The following is a 25,025-nucleotide window of genomic DNA, read 5'->3' as shown; positions in this document are numbered from 1 at the left end:
ATGAAAGCTTTTATCCTGGAGTTTAGCTTTAAAATAACAGCTGAAATTTTTTAATACAAGAAATTTATTACCACACGCCTAGCTCATATGTAATGCAATTCAAGAAAAAATATCTTTCTGCATGTCTATCATTTAGGCAAACTCAAATTATGTGGGTAACTGTAAAAATTGATACGAGGAGATATGTTTACGCTCGCCATGGAATGTAATTCTAATTTCAAAGATGACTCCATTTTTATTATAGTTATCTTTTATAGCCTTTACTACCCTCAGTGTCCCCTTTAAGTCTTATGCAGTGTACACACGGTCGGACTTTTTGACCGGACTTGGCCAACGGACCAAATTCGGCGGACAATCCAATCGTGTGTGGGCTTCACCGGACCTTCAGCGGACTTTTCCAGTCGCAAATCTGACGGACTTTAGATTTGGAACATGCTTCAGATCTTTACGTTGTAACTCTGCCGGACCCAGAAATCCGCTCGTCTGTATGCTAGTCCGATAGACAAAAGCCGACGCTAGGGCAGCTATTGGCTACTGGCTATCAACTTTCTTATTTTAGTCCGGTGTACGTCATCATATACGAATCCGTTGGACTTTGGTGTGATCGTGTGTAGGCAAGTCCGTTCGTTAAAAAGTCCATCAAAAGTCCGTCAAAAGTCCGCTGGAAAGTCTGTTCGAAAAGTCCGCCCATGTGTACATGGCCTTATACTTACTTGTCCCCTCTCTACAGAGATCCTTACTGTGTGGCCTGCTGACACTGGTAGCCTATTCTTTAAAAGTCTTCCTGTTGGCCTCCACTTCCCCTGTGTATATGTAATGCAACATCTATAGTTCATAAAGAAAATTTGTCTCTTTTATCTCAATCCATGATGGCTTTTCCATACTGTTGTATGGAGATTGCAGTGCAAATGCACAGGAGTAGAGCATGGCCGGGAGAATTTTGAAGAAGAGGGCCAAAGATCTTGACCATGAGCTGAGACAAGTAACTGTAATAATTGGATGGGATGCTGGGAGAGAGCCTACAAAGAAGACCTCTAATAATTGTACAGTTATCTTTTCAGTTGTAATGTGGTGCCCATTTGACTGGCTCTAAACTTCTTTTTCATATAGTAAAGCATGTCATCAAAAATAATGTAGCAGCTATAACACTATGCCTTAACACCTATCATGACATACATTCTATAATGCAGATTTTCTTAAAGAGTACGCAAAAATCTATTTTTAGTATATTTTTAAGTTTGTTATCATTCCTCACTTTATACACAGTTTTTTAAGCAAATATTTTTTTGTTAATCTCTTAAGTTTCCTACTTGGAGAGCCTACCAGAAGCTGCACTTCCTATTTCAAGTGGACAACACTAAGCTACTTTGGGAAGGGGGTTCTTCTACGGGTGGAGGATGGAGCTGAAGCCAATTTGCATCACCTTTGACTAGTTTTAGCTTGATCCTGTGTGTGACTGGGCACTATTTTGCTGTCACTCCAAGCTAATGCCTTGCAATTAGTGGAACCATTGTCAGCCTGCTGTATGAGCTCTTGGGTAGGCTGTTGGAATGCTGGAATGCCCAAAGGGTCTGCAGGAGGTATGCGCAGACCACATAGGCACTACAGGGGTTCAACTGAAGAAGAGCACATGGCAGGATGACAACGCTGCTGCTAATTGCTAGTTGGTGGCTTAGCATTGTCTGAAACAGAAAGTGCTGTTGCAGAAACTTAAGCAGGACATTTTGCAACACATGCAAAAGCAAACTGTATACAGTGAGGCATGATGTGGAACATTCTGAAAAGTTGATTTTGGGTTTCCTTCTTTTTTTGTTCTTTTTTAACTTTTCTTTTTCTTTCAGCTATAAATGGAAATTCTCTTGAAAATGCAATTCTGGGATTCTGTTACAACCATGTGGTGCAATGGCATGTTTCAAGTGTGGGAATCTGGGATGAAACTCTTACTCTACAGATTAGTGGACATACCTTTAGGTACAGAAGAGGAACTGGAGATTTAGTAACTCTCTTTCCAATGACTAGTGAGAGTATTATCATAGAAATGAATAATCTAGGTAAGCTACTCCTTTACCGAATGATTAAAACATTTGTATGTTTCTGATAAGAAACTAAAACAGATAAGGCAAGAAAATAAAAACAGGTAAAAAAAGAAAATCCCAGAAAGTTCCAATCAAGCTCTTTAATGATATACAGGGGTCATGCTTATATTGCATAGGTATCAATACTACCCAACTTTGTTTTTTGTTCAACGGGATATGGAACAGTAGCACCAAATATATAATGATTCAGGGGGAAAAAGGTACAGAGTAAATCTATTTATTAGTAATATGTCTTAACTGGCTACGCCAGATGCTCCCCTTCACCAAAACTTTATATTGTATTACAGAATAGTAATAGTAAAGCTGTAGTCAGTATGATGTACATTGACGGTAGTTCACAAATCAGACAGAAATAAAAATTGCTACTTGCTTCGTTTTTATCTGGTACATGGACTATCTTTAAATATCAGTCAAATGAAGAAAAACGTATCCATGAGGCTCTGTGGTTTTGAGGTGAGTTCATACAAAGCAGTAAGAGGACAAAAATTTTGGAAAGCTCACTGGCTCAAGTTAAGCTGCTCACAATAAACAAGGGTACCCTCCAGTGGGTACCCCAGCAGGTCACTGAAAAATAAATCTTGCTCAAATGGAAGGAGCACCAGACCAAAGGATAAAAAAAAACCCAAATACATTTATTAGTTGATACTAAAATAACAGCCAACGTGTTTTGGGGGTCAGAGCAAATGTATCCTTATCTTCATTGCTCACACAGATACTGCTGGCCAGTAATTCTGATCAAGAAATTAGCTTCCCTACACAGATTAACCACTTGCTTACAGGACACTTATACCCTCTTCCTGCCCATGCCAATTTTCTGCTTTCAGTGCTCTCATACTTTGAATATCAATTGCATGGTCATGCAACACTGTACCCAAATGAATTTTTTATAATATTTTTCACACAAATAGAGCTTTCTTTTGGTGGTATTTAATCACCATTGAGTTTTTTATTTTTTGCTAAACAAACAAAAAAAGATCAAAAATATTGAAAAAAAATGAAACATTTTTCATATTTTGTTATAAAATTTTGTAAACTGTTAATTTTTCTCATTCGCTGATGGGCACTGATGAGGTGGCACTGATATGCACTGATAGGCTGCACTGATGGGCACAGATTAGGTGGCACTGATGGGCACTGACCAGGAGACACTGATGAGTATACACTGATGGGCACTGATGGTCAGCACTGAGAAGGTGGCACTGGTAGGCAGCACTGATGAGCACTGATAGGTGGCACTGATGGGCACTGATATGTGGCACTGATAAGCAGTACTAATGGGCACTGATGGGTAGCACTGGAGGGCACTGATTGGCAGCACTAGTGATCACTAAGGGGACCCATGTCCCTCTAACAGAAGCCGGTTAAGGGCTCTCTTCTTTTCTTCATGCTGGCAGCGTGAAGATAAAAAAGCTTCAACTGAAGCTCTAAGGAAGAGGGAGTTGTTTCTGACCCCCGAAATGCGTTTGCTGTTTTTTTAGTAGAAACGAATAAATGTATTTGTAATTTTAGTGCTCCTTCCATTAGTGCAATATCAGTAATAGTTCCATTCATGCTTTTTTGTAGAAAGCCAATGTTGAATTATACTGTCAAAATATATTTTGAGTTGTGCTGACACATTGAAGATTTTGACTGGCCTTAGGGACCTCTATACATGTTTATTTATTTTTTATTATACATGGAAAATGACTGGAAATACGCTTTAATCTACTAAATGCATTTACTTACATGCCCTATTATATCTCTATTGATTTTTTTATAAGGAATAATAGGACACGGTATCCTGCATTTACGTTGTACAAAGCAGTGATAGACAAATTGTACAATATCACGGCACAACTAGGGAGTTCTTAGCCAATGAATGTTAACATCCAGCTGTTAAGAGTGCAGCAGTGAGAAGATCACTTGCCATCTATTGATTTGAGTGAGAGGACTGTCTAACTATAGTTAGTCTAATACTGGAGGAGATTCTATCAAATCTCTAGAAAAAAATATAATGTATACTTCTGTATATGTAACTTATAAAACAAGCTACAATGAATACAAGCAGTCCTTAAAAATATTTTTTTCAGCATTTTCACAAAAATAATTTTAAACAAAATATTTTAACATATAGCTATGCTTTTTGGTTCTAGATATTGTACTTACAATTGTTTTACATGTACTTTCAAGGTAATATATTTATGCATTATTACTGCAGGTGTGTGGCTTTTTGGTAATTTCAACTTTAAAGGAAAATCTGGCATGAATGTCAAATTCAGAGATGCAAAATGTGTTGCTCATATAGACTATGAAGAGTTTGAAGATGAAGAACTCTCATTTGATTATCCAGAAATCAGAACAGAAACAGATGAGCATGAGGAATTAGACATTCCTACAGCTGACAATGACTACAATGATGAGATGGCCATATTGTTTAATATTAGGTCTTTGAAGAACAAGACAGGGACCATAGAAGAAATATTCAATCTTACTGCTTTAGCTGTTAATGATATGTATGAGACCAACAGAAAAAAAATAGATATTCTTTATAACACAAGCAAATCAGAAAGTTATGACAGTGATTCATCTGCGTCTACAGAAGATACATATAATAAGAATGTCACATTGGGGGGAAGTCATGATATTCTCAAGGACTCAGTTTCAGCTGTAGAACATGTTGCTCCAACATCTCCTAGTATTGTCCCTGATCAAGGTAAAGAAACATTTAACAGAACACAGGATGTCTATATACATGACCATAACAGCACAGATGCCGACAAGGAAGAAAGCATTATTCAGGCAGAAAATGATTTCACTACATATTTTGAAGAATCAACAAATGACACACAAAAGGAGAAAAGCACAGATGTTGACAAGGAAGAAAGCATTCTTCAAGCAAAAAATGAATTCAATATATATTTTAAAGACTCTACAAATAACACAAATAAAAGACACATAGAAGCAATGGAGAAGACCAACAGTTCAGAAGCCACGCAATCTATAAGTGTTGCAAAAAGGGATGTGGAAAAGGCATTAAATTACACACATATGTCCTTTACCTTCAGTTATAAGGAAAAAAAATCAAAGGAGTGGGAAGAAACTGTTCCAGATAATGACACTATTCAGTTGCCACATGGAACAGCAGGATTTATAGAAACAGATGAAGTCAATTTTACAATTGATGTAACATCACAGACCAGTTCTGATAGTTTACCCATAAAATTAAATGGCGACCAGCACCACTCACCAACTGTAGCATCATCAACCTTACCACCAAAAAGTCACCCGGAGTTCACAACCCTGAAATCCACAGATGACATAACATCCACATCTTTGGCAAGAACAAGTGAGACAAAGACTAGTATTACTGATTACCATGACAGAGAAATTGAAGAGATGCTGGGGTATGTTATGTTAATTTGGTTTAATATTTTGAATTATCTTTTTACTAAAGATCAAAGCTTGTTAAACTTCACTTGGTTAGTTACAATTGCATTTGATTAACACATTATATTTTGGAATTGTTGTAAAGAACGTTTAAATTTAAACCGGTGATAACCTGCCATATACTGAGTTCAGCTTTTTGACCATCTTAAAACCTTACATAGTATCTTATATTATTTTGTATCAAAGTTTCATGTTCAGTATTATTTATTGCAAAATTGGTGGATAGATGACATAACTCCAAGACTACAACAAGAAATGATTGATTACAAGACAGCCGTATGCATAAGTAGTGAGACAGGTAAAATTATAGTTGTTATCGCAACAGACAGGGGCATGTAATTACAACAGGGACATGTTTAACAGGGGCATGTAATTCCAATTTTTGATATAATATTTCCTATTTTAAGGAATTATTTCAAATATTTAAAAAAAATTGGGCTAACTTTACTGTTGTCTTATTTTTTAATTCAAAAAGGTGTATTTTTTCCAAAAAAGTGAACTTGTAAGACCGCTGCGCAAATACGGTGTGACAAAGTATTGCAACGACCATTATTTTATTCTCTAGGGTGTTAGAAAAAAATTAAAATAATGTTTGGGGGTTCTAAGTTATTTTCTAGCAAAAAAATCTATTTTAACTTTTAAACAACAAGTGTAAAGAAGAGGCTCGGGGCTGAAGTGTGTAACCTCTTCGCGCCCGCGCTATAGCCGAAAGACGGCTACAGCGCGGACGCTAATTTCCGGGAGGCCATCCCTGGACGTCCTCCTGTTTACTTCCGCGATGCGCGCTCCCACGGGCGCGCATCGAGAAAGTTCTGTGCTGGCCGTGTCCCCTGGACACAGCCAGTCACAGAAAGCCGTAAACGGCCAATCACAGCGGCCGTTTACAGTGCGATCGGCGGTGCCAATGAGAGATGATCTCATATGTAAACATATGAGATCATCTCTCATCGCCGGCTCTACCTCCTCACACAGAGACAGCATGTGAGGAGGGAGAGCGAACCACTGCAGCATAAAGTAAAAAAAAAAAAAAAAAAGTGTCCCCACTGCCATCTGTCCCTGCCATCTGTCCCCACTGTCATGTCCCTGCCATCTGTCCCCACTGTCATGTCCCTGCCATTTGTCCCCACTGTCATGTCCCTGCCATCTGTCCCCACTGTCATCTGTCCCCACTGTCATTTGTCCCCAGTGCCATCTGTCATCAGTGCCATCTGTCATCAGTGCCACATATTAGTGCCATCTGCCATGAGTGCCACCTATCAGTGTCACATGTCATCAGTGCCACGTATCAGTGCCATCTGTCATCAGTGTCACGTGTCATCAGTGCCACATATTAGTGCCATCTGTCATCAGTGCCACTTATTAGTGCCATCTGTCATCAGTGCCACGTATTAATGCCATCTGTCATCAGTGCCACGTATTAGTGCCATCTGTCATCAGTGCCGCGTGTCATCAGTGCCACCTGTCATCAGTGCCATCTGTCATCAGTGCCACCTGTCATCAGTGCCACATATTAGTGCCATCTGTCATCAGTGTCACGTGTCATCAGTGCCACGTATTAGTGCCATCTGTCAGTGCCACATATTAGTGCCATCTGTCATCAGTACCACGTATTAGTGCCATCTGTCATCAGTGCCACGTATCAGTGCCATCTGTCATCAGTGACACATCAGTGTCATCAGTGCCACGTATCAGTGCCATCTGTCATCAGTGCCACGTCAGTGTCACGTGTCATTGTCCTGGTGCTCTAGGGCCTTCAAAAATGTAATAGGTAGTCAACAAGTTAGATAGTGTAATTTATACTCCTTGAACACCTGATGGTGCTCCCTGCATGTTGGGCCTCTCTATGTATCCAGGTAGTGAAAAAGTCCCACACATATGGTATCGTAATATTCAGGAGGAGTAGCAGAATGTATTTTGGGGTGTTATTTGTGGTATATACATGCCATGTGAGAGAAATAACCTATTACAATGAAAATTTTGTGGGGAAAAAAAAATCTTCATTTTGCAAAGAATTGTGGGAAAAAAATTACAACATCAAAAAGCTCACCATGCATCTTACTAAATACCTTGGAATGTCTACTTTCAAAAAAGGGGTCATTTGGGGGGTATTTGTACTTTCCTGGCTTGTTCGGGTCACATGATTTTTATGATTTTCACCACAGTTTGTAGACTCTCTAACTTTCACAAAGACCAAATAATATCCACTAATTTGGGTTATTTTTACCAAAGATATGTAGCAGTATAAATTGCGGCCAAAATTTATGAAGAAAAATTAATAATCTGCAAAATTGTATCACAGAAACTAAGAAAAATGTGTTTTTTTTCAAAATTTTTGGTCTTTTTTCATTTATAGTGCAAAAAATTAAAAACCCAGAGGTGATCAAATACCACCAAAAGAAAGCTCTGTTTGTATAAAAAAAGGACAACAAATTCATTTGGGTATAGTATTACATGACTGAGTAATTGTCATTCAAAGTGTGAGAGCGCTGAAAGCTGAAAATTGGTCTGGGCAGGAGGGGGGTTTAAGTGCCCAGTTGTCAAGTAGTTAAGGGTTCTGACGTTTGGTCAGAGTGTTATATAGAAGGGAGATTAGTCCCGCTGAGTGAGGATTGTTTTTCCATTTAGACTTAAAAGGTGTTAAGGTTAAATTACCTACTTCGGGGTGCACAGTGGTTATCAAATAATGCTTAGCCTGCATAAACCAAAATAAGTGGCAAATTGTGATATTTTTTTTACATCAAAGAATTAGTAATGATTAAAAATGAGTTACCTTTGAACTAATCCAATGTTTTAAAGCCCAAAGGGACTCAAAGCCCAGAGTAAAGGAGGGGTTGCAAATTATAGCCAATAATGGTGAGAGAGTAGACCTCCTGAATACTCTAGACGGTTCCAGAGCTGCAATTAATGCTGTGTGATTGGGTTCAGGAGCATTTTCCTGTCCTGGGGATGTAACGACAGTAGGTTATGTATGGATGATGGAACACAATCAATAGCTTCCATCTAGACCAAGAGAGGGGTTTAATAGCTAACATGGTATTTAGTTGTGCAATTTGTGCAGCCTGATAATAGCTCAGGAATTTTGGAATGTGCAGCCCCCCATATGGCCTGGTTTGAAACATAACATGTTTGAAGAGAGAGGGTGGTGATATGGATTTGTGGCAAATTCAAAAAAGGCACCAACATCCCTGAATATTCAATAGTTCCACAGAGATTTTGGGGGGGGGGATTTTTGGGTGCCAACATATTGGAAACAGAGAATTTATATATAAAAATATATTTTATTAGTACAAAAAATAGACAATTCAAAGGTTTGTTAATAGTAATCGAATATAAACATCAAGAACAACTTGTCTTATAGTGTGCCATCAAAGAGGAAGTTATCTTGTCACATAGAGGGTGACGGTTATGTAGTTATCCCAACATGTTTCACCACCATGTGCTTCCTCAGGGGTGTCAGGTCACCTTGAGGCTAGGTGACAGTTGCACACCGTTGGGATCAGGAGTGCACCGCAAGGTAGTGGACCCTACAGCTGACTGCTGCGGATGGGAGTCAGGGTGGTAAGGAAGGCAGGGCCCGCTGGAACACCAACACGGATCCCACCGGGTTTAGAGCGTAAGATTCCCTAGGGTGCTGAGTCTAAGAGCCTCTAGTGGTGAGGATGGAATGAGCTGCAACTGGCTCCAGGTCGCGACCCCCAGGGTCCCCCAGCTCGCACCCACAGTAGGCAACAGGAGGATAGGAGCTAGGGTGGAGCCATGCTAGAGGAGAGATTATAAAAGCAGTCAGGTGAGAGTAAGCTGGTCTCTAGAGATGAACACATGGAGACAGGTAAGCTGACAGACAAAACTCTACTGCATAACCATGACAAGGGGGTATGTTTATAGCATGATGTATGTCACTACATAAAAACAAAACATAATTTGGAGAAACTATATATCATCACTCACCCGACTCAACTTCCCATTGCCTCCGAACAAGAGCAAAGGATGATGTGATGAACACCAGGGGGCGCACAGGATGGCCGCAAGGGCCCAGATAGACCAAACTATAATATAATAGTACTCCATTAGTTGTTTACCCAACAACTGAGTAGTTGCAGGGCATAGATGGAAAAGGGTAAGTAAAGTGGGGGGTGTGTGTGGACATCACACATTAGAGTGATACACCAAACACATATAGCATACTCACAGCACAAGTTATTTGGTCTGTGTCTTGGTAACCACAGATCCATATCAATTCATTTTACATCTTAGCCATTATCACTCTAAACCTAATATTATATTTACATCTATAATTAGTAAGTTTTATTTATACTATGCTCATTCTTACCACTAATGCATTTTCAGCATTTCCCTGCCTGTCATTATTCTCTGACAATCAGTGTTATAATCCCATCACGGCACCCTTGGCTTGTTCACATAGCCAACTTGTGCTGTAAGTATGCTATATGTGTTTGGTGTATCACTCTAATGTGTGATGTCCACACACACCCCCCCTTTTCCATATTATCCATAATATTCACAATTCTCTTTTCTTCTCTGTACCACTTTGGCTTTATACCTTGTTATAATATGTAAATGTAGTGTCTCAAATTATGTTTTGTTTTTATGTAGTGATGTACATCGTGCTATAAAAATATCCCATGAGGAAGCCCATGGTGGCGAAACATGTCGGGATAAATACATAACCGTCCCCCTCTATGTGACAAGATAACTTCTTCTTTGATGGCACACATTTTAATTGTCTATTTTTTGTTCTAATAAAGTAGATTTCTATATATAAATTCTCTGTTTCCAATATGTTGGCACCCAAAAAATCCCCCCCAAAAAATCTCTCTATAGCTAATGACATGTTTGAAGATTCTTGGTTTATGGATTCGCCAAATAAAACAAACCACCTGGCTTTGGATAGAAAGCATGACAGGGCCAGAGATCAGTATTGGCAAAACACTAAATAAGTATAATAATTTAGGGGGGTGTCTGATTTTTACTGCCTCCATGCATCCCAACCAAGGTAAATTGTAGTAAGCCCAATTTTGCAGAAGGAATGTTCACTTCCGCTTTGACTGTTGAGAAAGTCACAGTAGAAGTGACAAAACGCATCAGGCCAGAGCCTAGTGACATAATCACGCCACCCGTAAGTACACACTGAATAACACTATTGGTGATGCTGTTGTCTTATACTTAAAGGCGACATGTTCCTTAATGTCGTATGAAGCTTTTTAAGATGGTGCAATGCTGGATTTCACTGCACTGCTGGATTTTACTAAACATACTTTGTAAGTGCATTTTACCAAATAGCCAAATAAGACCCCTTAAAGCGGAAAGCATGTGATGACCCATAGTTTTAATAGGTCAATATATTATGTTTTTATTCCTTTTGAGTGGAGACAGTGGTAGATTTACCTTGATCTAGTTACACCTCATTTCTGAAAGGATAAGAGGGGCCCAGGTGATGAGTCTGGAGATCTGAGGAAGCATATAAGACCGCTTAAACAGAAGCGTGTGATGACCAATAGTTTTAATAGGTCAACATATTGGGTTAAGCGGAGATTGTGAATGGTGGAATTCACTGGATATTTTACACTGCCAGGAGTGTGGGCAGCACACACTAGAAGCTAATAAGTTTTGAATTACTTTTTTTTGTCTATTAGGATAGCAGCATAATACTGGTGGTGGAGCACCCTTTTTCAATTCACTGAGGAATCTTGATTGATTCAGACATTTTTTCTTGTATATCATATAGCAGCATATGGCATAGTTGGTACATGGAAGTTTATGATGTTTTCATGTATGAACACTTTGCATATATATTTTTTGTCATGTATGTAACATACTGGTATGTTTGTTGGAGGGTATGGAGTTGAGGGGGGAGAAAGAAATTTTGCGTGGATAAATTGCAAACCTGAAAACGAGCCAAACTGCACCAGAATCTTATGTAAATTGGGCCGCAAGCTTAGTGGGTTTGTTATAGTCAGGATGACTTCATACACGAGAAAGCACTAACATTATTCCAGTTACATCCAGGGATTCCCATATTAATTGCACTAGGGGTTTAATAGCTAAAGAGAACAGGAGTAGGGACAGTGGACAGCCCTATCTGGTCCCTTGCACGATAGGGAAAGAGCAGGATTTAAATCCTGCTAACTTCACATACGCAGTGGGGGAGTTGTATACATTCTGGAAGCATAGGAGAAACTTAGGGCCAAAGCCCCATTTTTCTAGAATGTAAAATAAATACAAACCAGGTCCACCTATATGTAGCAGTAAAGATTATTCATTTTACTGGATTCTGGAGTTGCCAGATACCTTTTCTTCTGAATACTTTTTACAACTGATGGAGATACTTTAAGCTTGTGCACCCAGCGGAAAGGCTCCACTTCAGATTTGTCGGGAGTCTCCTTTGTTGAGAGTGCAGCTCTTGTGTGTCGTTTGCCTACATAAAATAGATAGGGCCAGGTAAAAGTCTTTTGAAATGTTAATGAAAGAAGTATGATAGCGGTATATTCCATCTCCTAGAGGCCTCAACCAAGAGGACAAGTTTACATATATTATCACTAGTTTGTCTAATGGGCATAAAGCCAACTTGGTTTCAGTGAATAAAGCCTCCTATCCCCTTGTTCATCCTAGTGGCCAGAATTTTATTGAAAAGTTTAATGTCAACATTTAGTAAGGAGATTGGTAGAAAGTTAGACCAATTGTCGCCAGAGTTGGGTTTTGGGATCATGGAGACAGTGACTGGGAGTGATTCCAGTCAAAAAGAACGTTGCTTGCAGACATCATTAAATGCATTTCGCAAAAGAGGAGCAAGAATATTCAGAAAGCATTTGTAATAAGATCTGAGAAGCTGTCTGGTCCCAGCCTTTTATTTACTTAAAAAAAGTGGGTGTGCTGTCGCTTTAAAATTCAAAAGTGCAAATGTGATTACAATAAGAATATATCATATAATAGTACCATGCTATGACAAGGTGCTAATAGTTTTATGCAATCCACATTGTATAAAAATACAATAAAAATAAAGACTAAAAAGTGTAGTTATACTCAAGCCTTAAAGGCAAATGTGATGTAATTGGATAATTCACCCTCAATAAAAAAATAAACATGAAAAATATATATATGCGTGCAGATGGATAAATGTAGACTCTATTCCCTGAAGATGCTGTTTACGGTGAAACTCATTGGGCTGGGCCGAACAAGTGACAGCATCACACACGCTGGTGGGAATCCGACGGTGCTTATCTGTTGTTGAGTGCTTATTTGTTGTAATGGACAAATCTATTCTTGTAAGTTTTCCCTTCACTTTGGAAAGATTTTCGCTTGCTTGTGACTCTGGGGCAGAATGTGAAAGGAAATCTCCCTAACCTGAAGCCTTGAACAAAAAATGAAACACTGTCTATTCTATTCAAAATGTTTAAGAAATTTTAGGCTATGGGTACATTCTATTTTTAAAACATTTGTTGCACCAATGTCAGAAACAAACTTTCACCATAAGTTTTCTAATGATTAATCCCTGTATCATCAGCTCCATCCAGTGGTCAAAATGCAGTAAAGTGTTCTGAAATACACCAATGACAAAATATACAGCATTTTGCTCACTATTATTATTATTATTCAGGATTTATATAGCGCCAACAGTTTACACAGCGCTTTACAATATAAAGGGGAGACAATACAGTTATAATACAATAAAATACAAGAGGATTAAGAGGGCCCTGCTCAGAAGAGCTTACAATCTAATAACTAGATGATGATACAGGAGTTAATCTATTAGAAAACATACAGTAACATTTTGTTTAGCTTGCACAAATGTGACATTTGAGCAACACATATTTTATAAATAGACCCATTAGTCTTTTGCCTGGGGTGCTCTTTTTAGTGCCTTATTCTTTTGTACCTTGGCCTATTAACCCTGTGCATATGAATTAATATTTCTTGTATAAATTAATGATTAATGAATGTATTTACTATATTTGTATTCACAGTTCTCAAATATTTGAAGATATAATGAAAATCATAATGGTTGAACCTCATGGTAATGAAACCCACTTGAAGGAGGATTTAGGACTGATAGCCTCTGAAGAAAAAACAGATGATGTAAATGAATCTGGTAATCAGTCAAAACCATCTTCAAATGACAGACCACAACAAAGCTCTCAAACTGAAGCTAAAAAGGAGCGTACAATAATTTATGCAAAGAAAATGGAAAAATTCCAAATTCATGGCATTGGAAATAATACCAGTAATATCAAATATATCAAACGGAAAACAAGAGTAAGCAAAATAAAAGGAAAAAGGACTGCAAACAGTAGCTATAATACATTATATTTGTCTAATAGTACTCACTATGAGCTCAACCAATATGCCTCAAACAATGAGAACATTTCTAAGGACAACAACATAATATTGTCTCCCAGAGGAATTAATCCCAGAAGTTATTCAAATTCTATAAAAGAAATAGTGATTGGAGTACCCAGAGGTGGTGATGGTGAATATGAAGAGTATGATGCAGATGCAGAATTCAACACTAACATTCAGGAAAAACCTAAACTTATAATTGCATATGAAGAGCCATACAAAACAATGACAGAGGATGATGTTAACCGCTATACCAACCCTGACAGGATCATAGAGAATTATCTACGGACCTCAAAAGGAACAAAGAGAATATACTACATTGCAGCTGAAGAAGTGCAGTGGGATTACTCTGGACGCTCTATAAGGTAAATATTTTGACATTTGTAATTACGGTACATTACTTGATTTCTCTTAGTTTGACATTTTGTTTGCTGTTATTGTGTTTTGTTTATATTGTCATGATATTTTTTCTATGTTATGAAAAAATAAAGTTGAACTGCCACTGCTTTGCTTCAAAAAACTGGAAATTGCCCGGGACTTTAAATGAGGTGAATGCGGTTAGCCAACAATTGATAGAGTAAATGCAGTCTCAGAATTCATTAAAATTGTCATGCTACCAAAAACAACATGAATCATAGCCAAGCCACTGAAATGATACATACAGTAAAAAATGTCATTACACGTATCATGGTATAAAATGTAAATTTCAAAGTACGCAGGCATGAAAAGTATCCAAACGCGTTTCACAAGACCATGCTCACTTCTATAGGGGTAATGCGTATGTAGTACATCAAAGGCTGGATCAGACTACCAACTGCTGAATACCCAGAGGTGGCAGTAATGAGCATCCAGCTCGGGAGCTGAGAAGGCATACCAACCCAACAGAGCACAAACGGGGGACAGACATGGCCGGGATGGTGGTGTGTGTCACCAAAGATCTCCTAGTATCCATTAATTATGTTAACTTGAATGAAGTGAAACTGCTGCATGTGAGTGAAACAGGATATAGGAAGTGAAAAACAGATGACTTTGACATTGCTTTGCTTTTGCTTTTACATTTAAACTACATGGTTTTCTCCTATTGACACTACAGGTGAGCTTCCCCTTCTCCGCCCAGCAAGAGCAGCAGTAGCTTTGCTGAGCAAGAGTTGCAGAACATATTTCAAACTCCACCAGCTTACGACCCACCACTCTCCTTTGTGACTGTTGGTACACGCTTGTTCCACTCTTATGTTCCAAACAGTTTTGCACTGTTTCTTCTGCTCAAGGCCCCCCTCCCCCATGACTCCTAGGCCAGGTCCTTAGGAAGCCCCTTACTGTAGCTGGACCTAATATGGGGTCCAACCACTAGGAAAGGAATCCAAGTACACTGATCCCTTCACTACCAGAGACCTCAGTCTCCCCTAGCAAGTCACTAATTTCCCGGGCTACTTTATTTTCTGAATCTCCAATCCACGAGAGTTGTCTAACTGTGACACCTCCACAAAAGATAACTTAGCTTCACATTCCCGTGTAGAATTCTCTTTCTCAGACTCCAATATATTGTGTGACCCCTCTCCCAGAGGATGCTTCTTAACACACTACGCATATACCACTACGTACTTCTTAAATAACTCAGACCAGGCAAAGCTCTTCATCAACTGAATTCTTTTACCAACATAATTCTTCACATGTAACAGCATAACATGTCTTCACATTCTCATCAGGTAGTAGCATTGCCCCTGGTGCCCCTGCCCCATGGTCTGGTCCATATCTTTGTTAGTTATATATAGTCCATTTCAAAAGCTAAAGTCCAATTCATGGAACCCCAAGTAGGGTCCCACCAAGGGGCTGTAGAAAATAAAGTCAGATTACATAGCAGCACAAGTCCTCCTGACTCTTCTCATACACAAACCGACCAGCCTCACAAGGCCCGCCTAATTTGGAATTTATAAGCCACCACGAGTGGGCGATATAATGAACACTAGGCAGTAGACAATGTGCAATGCAAACAACTATAAACATGAAAAACATGGCAAAGAAAAGAACATTATAAAATGAGGTAGACTATTTAGTAGACACACCTTACCACCTTTACATTGCTGGAGATTCTATATGCAACTCCTCCCTTCCCCTTCCTCCTATTTCCCATATTCTTTTTCTCTCACAGACCTAACAATTGCCTAAGACTACTATCTATCCCCTCACACCACATTACCTACTCTTCTACATTTCCCATATTAAAAATACCCTACCTAACCTAGCTCAGTTGTATAACTCATGAGGTAGCCCTGAAAACATGAGTATCAAATGCAGGTCATCATGGGTAGCCTTGAATACATAAGTATCAAACTCAGATCATCCCCTTGCAGCACTGTCACCAGGCCACTACACAAGTACACAATGGGGCTGATTTACTAAAGACTTAAAGACTGTTTGCTTAGCAAAATGAATGTTCAAATTTTGCCATTTGCATTTTCCTTAGCTTAGTACAGGGGTCTCCAAACCTTTAAATCAAAGGGCCAGTTTATTAGCCTTAAGACATTAGGGGGGCCAGACTGTGGTCCCCCAGGAGTAGAAAATGCATAGCAACTCTGGTCAGTAGGAGTGGGAATAGTGCCCTGTCATTGGTATTGGAGGAATAATGCCCCATTGTTGGTGTCATTGGGAGGAAAAATGCCCCATAGTTGGTGTCATTGGGAGGAATAGTGCCCCATTGTTCGTGTCATTGGGAGGAATAGTGCCCCATTGTTGGTGTCTTTGAGAGGAATAGTACCCCATTGATGGTGTCATTAGGAGGAATAATGCTCCATTGTTGGTGTCATTTGGAGGAATAGTGCCCCATCATTGGTATCTTTGAGAGGAATAGTGCCCCAACAGTGGTGTCATTGGGAGGAATAGTGCCCCATTGTTGGTGTCATTTGGAGGAATAATGCTCTGTTGTTGGTGTCATTGGGAGAAATAGTGCCCCATTGCTGGTGTCAGTGGGAGAAATGGTGCCAAGAGGGCCCGATAAAGGGAAGCAAAGGGCCAAATTCGGCCTGCAGGACATAGTTTGGACACCACTGGCTTAGAACATTAGGTGAAGATGTGTTCAATTTCAATACCCACTCGGGTACTAGAAAAAAAAATTATTTTTCATTTTTTAGCCCATAATTAGCTATTAAGCACTTCAGCCCCAGAAGAATTGGCTGCTCAATGATCAGGCCATTTTTTGCGATACGGCACTGCGTTGCTTTAACTGACAATTGCGTGGTCGTGTGACGCTGTATCCAAACAAAATTGACATCCTTTTTTTTCCCCACAAATAGAGCTTTCTTTTGGTGGTATTTAATCACCTTTGTGGTTTTTATTCTTTGCGTTATAAACAAAAAAAAAGCGTCAATTTTGAAAAAAACACAATATCTTTTACTTTTTGCTATAATAAATATCCCAAATTTTTTTATAAAAAATTTTTCTTTTTCCTCAGTTTAGGCCGATATGTATTCTTCTACATATTTTTGGTAAAAAAACTGCAATAAGCGTATATTGATTGGTTTGCGCAAAAGTTATAGCGTCTACAAAATAGGGGATAGATTTATGGCATTTTTATTATTATTTTTTTTTTTACTAGTAATGGCAGTAATCAGCGATTTTTATCGGGACTGCGATATTGCGGCAGACAGATCAGACACTTTTGACACATTTTTGGGACCAGTGACAATTATACAACGATCAGTACTATAAAAATGCACTGATTACTGTATAAATGTCACTGGCAGGGAAGGGGTTAACACTAGGGGGCGATCAAGGGGTTAACTGGGTTCCCTAGTGTGTGTTCTAATTGTGGGGCGAATGGGACTGACTAGGAGGAGAGAGAAATCTGTGTTTATACTTAGTATGAACATATGATCTGTCTCCTCTCCCCTGAGAGAACTGGAATCTGTGTGTTTACACGCACAGATCCCGGTTCTCGCTCTGTCATGAGTGATCGCAGGTACCCTGCGGTCATCGCGCTCCCTGGGCACTCGGATCAGCTCCGGCAGCGACCCTAGTGGTCAAAAGGCGAACCAACGTAAGGTTCACCCAGGGGAGCCAACCTGCCGCAGTACAAATGTGGCGGCTGGTCGGGAAGGGGTTAAAAATGAAAACAGGTTAACTTTATTTTACTAAGTGAACAGCCTTTACTTCTCTAGCAAATCAATCCCATGGCATAGATTCAAAATGTAAAACTACAGCAGTAAAAAGCTGACACTTGTTATTCAAGGTAGATTCATGGCTGTTGTAAAGTTAGCAGGTACTACACCACACAACAAGTTTTGGGGGATTACTGAAAGGGCAATACAAGCTGCACTGTTTCAAACTGTCGCATCTCTTTAGAGGAACCTTTTGCTAAGCATAGTGGCAAATAATTTCCAGTACCAAACCTTTGTAGGTTTTTAATATTATAGCACTCCATGTCACTTAATTTGATATTTTTATCACTGTTGTATGTCTATCGCCTCTTATCAGTCCTACTTCTGTTGTTTTTTCCCCTTTATAACCTCTACTTATACCTGGTAACACTGATACCTTTGAAAAACATTTAAAGTCAGTTGCAAAGACAGACTACCTAAAGTAAATGTTGGCTATCACTACAGCCAAAGTTGCCATTTTTTCACATGGTGTCCTTTTTGTTTGTACAAAAGTCATATTTCAATCATTATTTTTCCTTTAAAGGTACAATGTTAACGAAAAACCTGTCAGTGAATTTAGAGGGACTGTCTATAAGAAAGTTATATTTCGGCAGTACCTTGATAGCACTTTCACAAAACCTGCTGTAGATGGTGAATATGAAGAACATCTTGGTATACTTGGACCTGTAATCAGAGCTGAAGTTGAAGATGTTATCCAGGTGAAAAATTCTATATATAAGATAATTTTTTTTAACCTGGCGTGTTACTTAAAAGGGATAAAAGATTGCCCAACTTGGAGCATCCATTAAATGTTGAGAACTAGTAACTAGAGTGAAATGTAAAGATTAATTCTGCCTAAATGTATTTCTGAATTTCTGGTGGGAGGGTCAGCACTTCATTGCCAAGCAGATTATTATTATTAAAGGTACTTATATTAGCACTGTCAATTTACACAGTGCTTTACATATATGTTGTACATTTACATCGGTCCCTATCCTCAAGGAGCTTACAATCGAAGGTCCCACTCACAATCATATACTAGAGCCAATTTAGACAGAAGCCAATTAACCTACCAGCATGTCTTTGGAGTGTGGGAGGAAACCAGAGTACCCGGAGGAAATCCACGCAGGCACAGGGAGAACATGCAAACTCCAGGCAGGTAGTGTTGTGGTGTGGTGTGGTTGGGATTTGAACCAGTGACAGTTTTTACTGCTAGGCAAGAGTGCTACCCACTACACCACTGTGCCACCCAGATGGCTGCTAGTTTCTCCGAGGGGGTAAACTGTCCAAAGTGCCAACATATGTTGAAAATATATGTCAGTATAAACACTGCAGCTCATTGCAAAATAAATTAAATAGCTATCCTGAAATAAGTTCAGCTTGCTTTTTTTCCACCTTTTTGATTTTTTTCTACTTCATAGCTCAGAGTTTTACTTTTTTTGTCAATAAATGTTGTGTGTAAGTAAAGAATTATCAGCGATACTTAATAAAATAGGAGTTGAAAGAAAAAAAAAATTATATATAATTAGATTTAGCCATGGTATATTTCTCAAGAAATTATTGCCACGTCTGTGACCTTGTGTTTTTTTTCCTTGGTAGGTGACTTTTAAAAACTTAGCAACTCGCCCTTATTCTATTCATGCTCATGGAGTTTCTTATGAAAAGTCGTCAGAAGGATATAGCTATAACGATGAAACAGAGGAGTGGCTTCGGGGAGATGATGTTGTAAAGCCTGGAGAAGTATATGTTTATGTGTGGTATGCCACAAAACAGTCTGGACCTGAGCCAGAGGCATCAGCCTGCAGAACATGGGCCTATCATTCTGGTGTCAGCATGGTAAGAAACCATGTTCTTTAGAATCTCTAAAAACTGAAAAGAACATGGAAAACGATTTTCACACACTGCATCAATTTGCGTACAGAACAGACTAAATTATCTTTGCATGAAAAAAATAACTTCAGTACTTTCTGTGAACAATGCGTATTAGTAGCATTTACAGCTACGGTACTTTTTAAACGATTTTAACAAAACATGATGATTTATATCAATCCCTGCCCCTAAAAGTGTTTATATTATATTCTGTTCAGTTTTCAGTGGAAATCAGTTTTTGAAGGCAACTCACCTGAAAACATTGAGAACAGCAGACTCCCTGCACATAGCATCCCTGGTGGCACTTATTCAAGGGCCCCTTAGTTCCAGTACAGTAGTGCTGCTAAACAAACCTACCCAATAAGCCAAGGCAGGTTTGACTCTGTCTTTTTAATGATAATATACAAAACAAGCTGACATAAAAGAAAATGCTCCTAGCAGTGCCTGCACATACCTGTAGCAACTTTTCAGTGCTCCTGCTTTGACTGAATGCCAGGAAGATATACTGTAACCAGGCAAAGCTCCAATACTATTTGGCTGTGGCAGAGCTTGCCTGCTCCTTCCCACCCTATACATTCCTATTGGTATATCACTGCAACGGGCTAACTTACTGGTCAATAGGAAATTGTGGGAGGCAATAGGGGGTGACCAAGCTTCAGCACTACGATCAACACGCGCCAAAGCTTAGGCCCAAGGGAATGGCTCAAATTCAGGAACAATGAGGATACTGAAACCTGCTACAGGTTTCTTTGGACACCTCTCTTCATACCAGACAGAGTTTGGTTCTGACAGAATGACTTTACCTCTTAACCTCACCCTCAACACTTAGCTGCACAACAGTGCCATTTTTATGTGTCTAATGCTCAGCTTTTAAAAGTGATATATGACTCACATATAAACCTATAGCTCATGTAATTTTTTTCCTTTGCAATTACTTTAAAGTCCACTTGAACCTACTAGCTGATAGTCACATGCTTTGGTCTTGTGGAGCCATAGGAAGGAAGTTGGAGGAGGACTTGGAACAGAGGGGGGGTGGTGGTCTGTGGATCCTGTAGTCCTCCTTTATTGGGAAGCTTGCGTTTCATGGGGTGGGGTGGGGGGGGGGGGGTGTACCAAGTGCATATCAATAGTAATTCATTGAGACCTTAGTTGTGAAACCTTTAGGTTTGTTTACATGACACCCAGCCCTGTGATACTCAGGACTAGATACATCACTTATTTTAAAACTTAAAGCCATATATAAGGACTTTCTAGGCATTGTAAGCTTTCCAAGGCACTTGGACAAGATTACTTTTTGGTGGTGGTTTAATGTACCTCCACAGTCCTCGGGTTGAACACTATGGTAATGTACACTTTTTGGATATTGATGTTTTTAACAGTCCTTCGGATGATGTATTATTACTTTGGCAGACAAATTGTTAGATGTAGGATATTCATCCGCTTTCAATAATCAGCCATTCTTTGGTTTTATGATAGTAGTGCTATATTCACACAGTGCCTTGAAAAAGTATTCATATCCCTTGACATTTTCCACATTTTGTCATGTTACAACCAAAAACGTAAATTTATTTAATTGGGATTTTTTGTGATAGACCAACACAAAGAGACACATAATTGTGAAGTGGAAGGAAAATGATAAATAGTATTCAAAATGTTTTACAAAAAATTATGTGAAACGTGTGGCATGCATTTGTATTCAGCCCCCCTGAGTCAATACTTTGTAGAACCACCTTTCACTGCATCAACAGCTGCAAGTCTTTTTGGGGATGTCTCCACCAACTTTGCACATCTAGAGAGTGAAATTTTTGCCCATTCTTCTTTGCAAAATAGCTCAAGCTCTGTCAGATTGGATGGAGAGCGTCTGTGAACAGCAATTTTCAAGTCTTGCCACAGATTCTCAATTGAATTTAGGTCTGGACTTTAACTGGACGGTTCTAACATATAAATATGATTTGATATAAACCATTCCATTGTAGCTCCGGCTGTATGTTTAGGGTCGTTGTCCTGCTGGAAGGTTAACCTCTACCCCAGTCTCAAGTCTTTTGCAGACTCTAACAGGTTTTCTTCTAAGATTGCCCTGTATTTGGCTCCATCCATCTTCCCACCAACTCTGACCAGCTTTCCTGTCCCTGCTAAAAAGCATGCCCACAACATGATGCTGCCACCACCATGTTTCACGGTGGGAATGGTGTGTTCAGGGTGATGTGCAGTGTTCGTTTTCTGCCACACATAGCGTTTTGCTTTTAGGCCAAAAAGTTAAATTTTGGTCTCATCTGACCAGAGCATCTTCTTTCACATGTTTGCTATGTCCCCCACAAGGTTTTGTGCAAGCTACAAAGAGGACTTCTTATGCCTTTGTTTCAACAAAGGCATAAGGTAAGGCAAAGAAAACGCATGCGCATATCCCACATATGTAAACGGTGCTTAAATCACATATGTGAGGTATTGCCACAATCGTTAGAGGGAGAGCAATAATTCTAGCAAAAGACCTCCTCTGTAACTTGGTAACTGTTACATTTTTTTAAAGCATCGCCTATGGAGATTTTTAGGTAGCATGACATGTTAGGTATCTATTTACTCGGCGTAACATCATCTTTCACATTTAGGGATGGGCCGAACACCTCCCCGGTTCAGTTCGCACCAGAACATGCGAACAGGCAAAAAAATTGTGTGAACATGCGAACACTGTTAAAATCTATGGGACACGAACATGAAAAATCAAAATGCTAATTTTAAAGGCTTATATGCAAGTTATTGCCATAAAAAGTGTATGGGAACCCGGGGTACTGCCCCAGGGGACATGAATCAATGCATAAAACGTTTTTTCAGGAGTAGTGATTTTAATAATGCTTAAAGTGAAACAATAAAAATGAAATATTCCTTTATATATCGTGCCTGGGGTCCCCTTAGTCTGCCTGTAAAGTTGGGCATCTGTCTGATGCCACAGCAAAATTACATTTCTAAAAGAAAACATTTCGTTAAACTTGCCCGCGGCTGTAATGTATTGCCGGACCCCGGCAATATAGATAAAAATCAATGAAAAAAATGGAGTGGGTCCCCCCAGTCCATACCAGGCCCTTTGGGTCTGGTATGGATATTAAGCGGAACTCCACGTCATAATTTAAAAAAAAACAGCATGGGGTCCCCCCAAAATCCATACCAGGCCCTTATCCGAGCAAGCAGCCTGGCAGGCCAGGAATGGGTGGACGAGCAAGCCCCCCTCCTGAACCATACCAGGCCACATGCCCTTAACATGGGGAGGGTGCTTTAGGTTCCCCCCCAAAGCACCTTGTCCTCATGTTGATGGGGACAAGGGCCTCATCCCCAAAACCCTGGCCATTGGTTGTGGGGGTCTACGGGCAGGGGGCTTATCAGAATCTGGAAGCCCCCTTTAACAAGGGGGCCCCCAGATCCCGCCTCCCTATGTGAATGGGTGGTCCCGCCTCCCTATGTGAACCCAGATCCCGCCTCCCTATGTGAACCCATTCACCAAAAAAAGTGTCAAAAAGTAAAAACAACAATACAGTTTTTGACAATTCCTTTATTAAAAAAGATTTTAAAAAGTGTCCCGCGATGTCCATCCATCTTCAATGATGCCACCCGATGGACCTGAAAAATAGAAAAAAACTCAAATACTCCGCCTCCATGGGAGGCGTCCCGCTGACTGCTGGCTTTTCACTGTGACATCTGTTATATAGGCAAGGGCGGGCCACCCGCTGACTTAACCGGATGACCCCACCCCCTCTGACGGCACATGACATCAGAAGGGGCAGGGTCACTCTGTTACCTCACTGGTTGGCCCCACCCTTGCCTATATAACAGCTGTCACAGCCAGGAGACAGCAGTCAGCGGGACATCTCCCATCAAGGCGAAAGTTTTTTTTCTTCTATTTTTTGGGTCCATTTGGGCAGTGTGATTGAAGATGGATAGACATTGCGGGACACTTTTTTTTTCTTTGTGTATTGATTGTGTATTGTGGTTTTTAATTTTTGACACGTTTTATGGTGAATGGGGAGGGATACAATGTACCCCATACCCATTCACATAGGTGGGCCGGCATCTGGGTGCTTCAAGATTCCGATAAGCCTGCTGCCCACAGACCCCCAAAACCACTGGGCCAGGGTTGTGGGGACAAGGCCTTTGTCCCCATCAACAAGACACCAAATCACCCTCTCCATGTTCAGGGCAAGTGGCCTGGTATGGTTCAGGGGGGGCACTCGCTTGTCCCCCCTATCCTGGCCTGCATGGCTGCTTTTTGCTCAGATAAGGGTCTGGTATGGATTTTGGGAGGGCATGCCAGTTTTTTTTTAATTTTGGTGTGGAGTTCCCCTTAAAATTTATGACAGACCCAAAGGGAACACTGTAACCCCTCACAGTTACTCTTGTTGGGTGCACAAACGGGCCCTGCTGTTAAATATTGTTTCAAAACTTGTAATGACATGCCCCAGTCAAACAGGGGCAGAAAAACTGAGCCTTTGGTGTTGATGGTGCCAGAACACTGTAACCCCTCACAGTTATGTCGCGTACACACGCTCGGACATTCCGACAACAAAATCCTGGATTTTTTTCGAAGGATGTTGGCTCAAACTTATCTTGCATACACGGTCACACAAATGTTGTCGGAAATTCCAAACGTCAAGAACGCAGTGACGTACAACGTGTACGACAAGCCGATAAAAATTAAGTTCAGTAGCCAATGCAGCTCTTCTGCTTGATTCAAAGCACGTGTGGAGTTTTGTGCGTCGGAATTGTCTACACACGCTAGGAATTTCTGACAACGGATTTTGTTGTCAGAAAATTTGAGATACAGCTCACAAATTTTTGTTGTCGGAAATTCCGACAACAAATGTCCGATGGAGCCTACACATGGTCGGAATTTCCGACAACAAGCTCACATGAAACATTTGTTATTGGAAATTCTGAGCGTGTGTATTCGGCTTTACTCTTGTTGGGCGCAGGAACGGGCCCTGTTGTTAAAAGTTAGTTCATAAATTGAAATTACATGCCCCTGTAAAACAGGGGCAGAAAAATTGGGCCTTGGGTGTTGGTGGTGCCCTAAACCAAAACTATTGTTTAAAGCTAGCATCATCAAGACTCAGGAGGATTAGGATAGGCAGCATAGGCAGTCTTCAAGGGATCCCAGATC

At 39.9% G+C, this 25,025-nt stretch overlaps 1 protein-coding gene across 1 annotated transcript in view; it reads left to right on the top strand.

Annotated features, from left to right (window-relative positions):
- Positions 1 to 25,025, top strand: part of F5 (coagulation factor V) — a 164,785-nt gene that overhangs the window by 65,697 nt on the left and 74,063 nt on the right. Inside the window, exons 12-16 of the mRNA XM_073616258.1 lie at positions 1,842 to 2,051; positions 4,294 to 5,479; positions 13,505 to 14,242; positions 18,555 to 18,729; positions 19,610 to 19,846. Coding sequence (XP_073472359.1) covers positions 1,842 to 2,051; positions 4,294 to 5,479; positions 13,505 to 14,242; positions 18,555 to 18,729; positions 19,610 to 19,846 — 2,546 coding nt within the window. The remainder of the gene's footprint in view (positions 1 to 1,841; positions 2,052 to 4,293; positions 5,480 to 13,504; positions 14,243 to 18,554; positions 18,730 to 19,609; positions 19,847 to 25,025) is intronic.

This window comes from Aquarana catesbeiana, linkage group LG02 (genome assembly GCF_042186555.1).
Source record: "Aquarana catesbeiana isolate 2022-GZ linkage group LG02, ASM4218655v1, whole genome shotgun sequence".
NCBI classification, from domain to species: Eukaryota; Metazoa; Chordata; class Amphibia; order Anura; family Ranidae; genus Aquarana; species Aquarana catesbeiana.
This window is presented reverse-complemented; position numbering and strand designations above follow the sequence as displayed.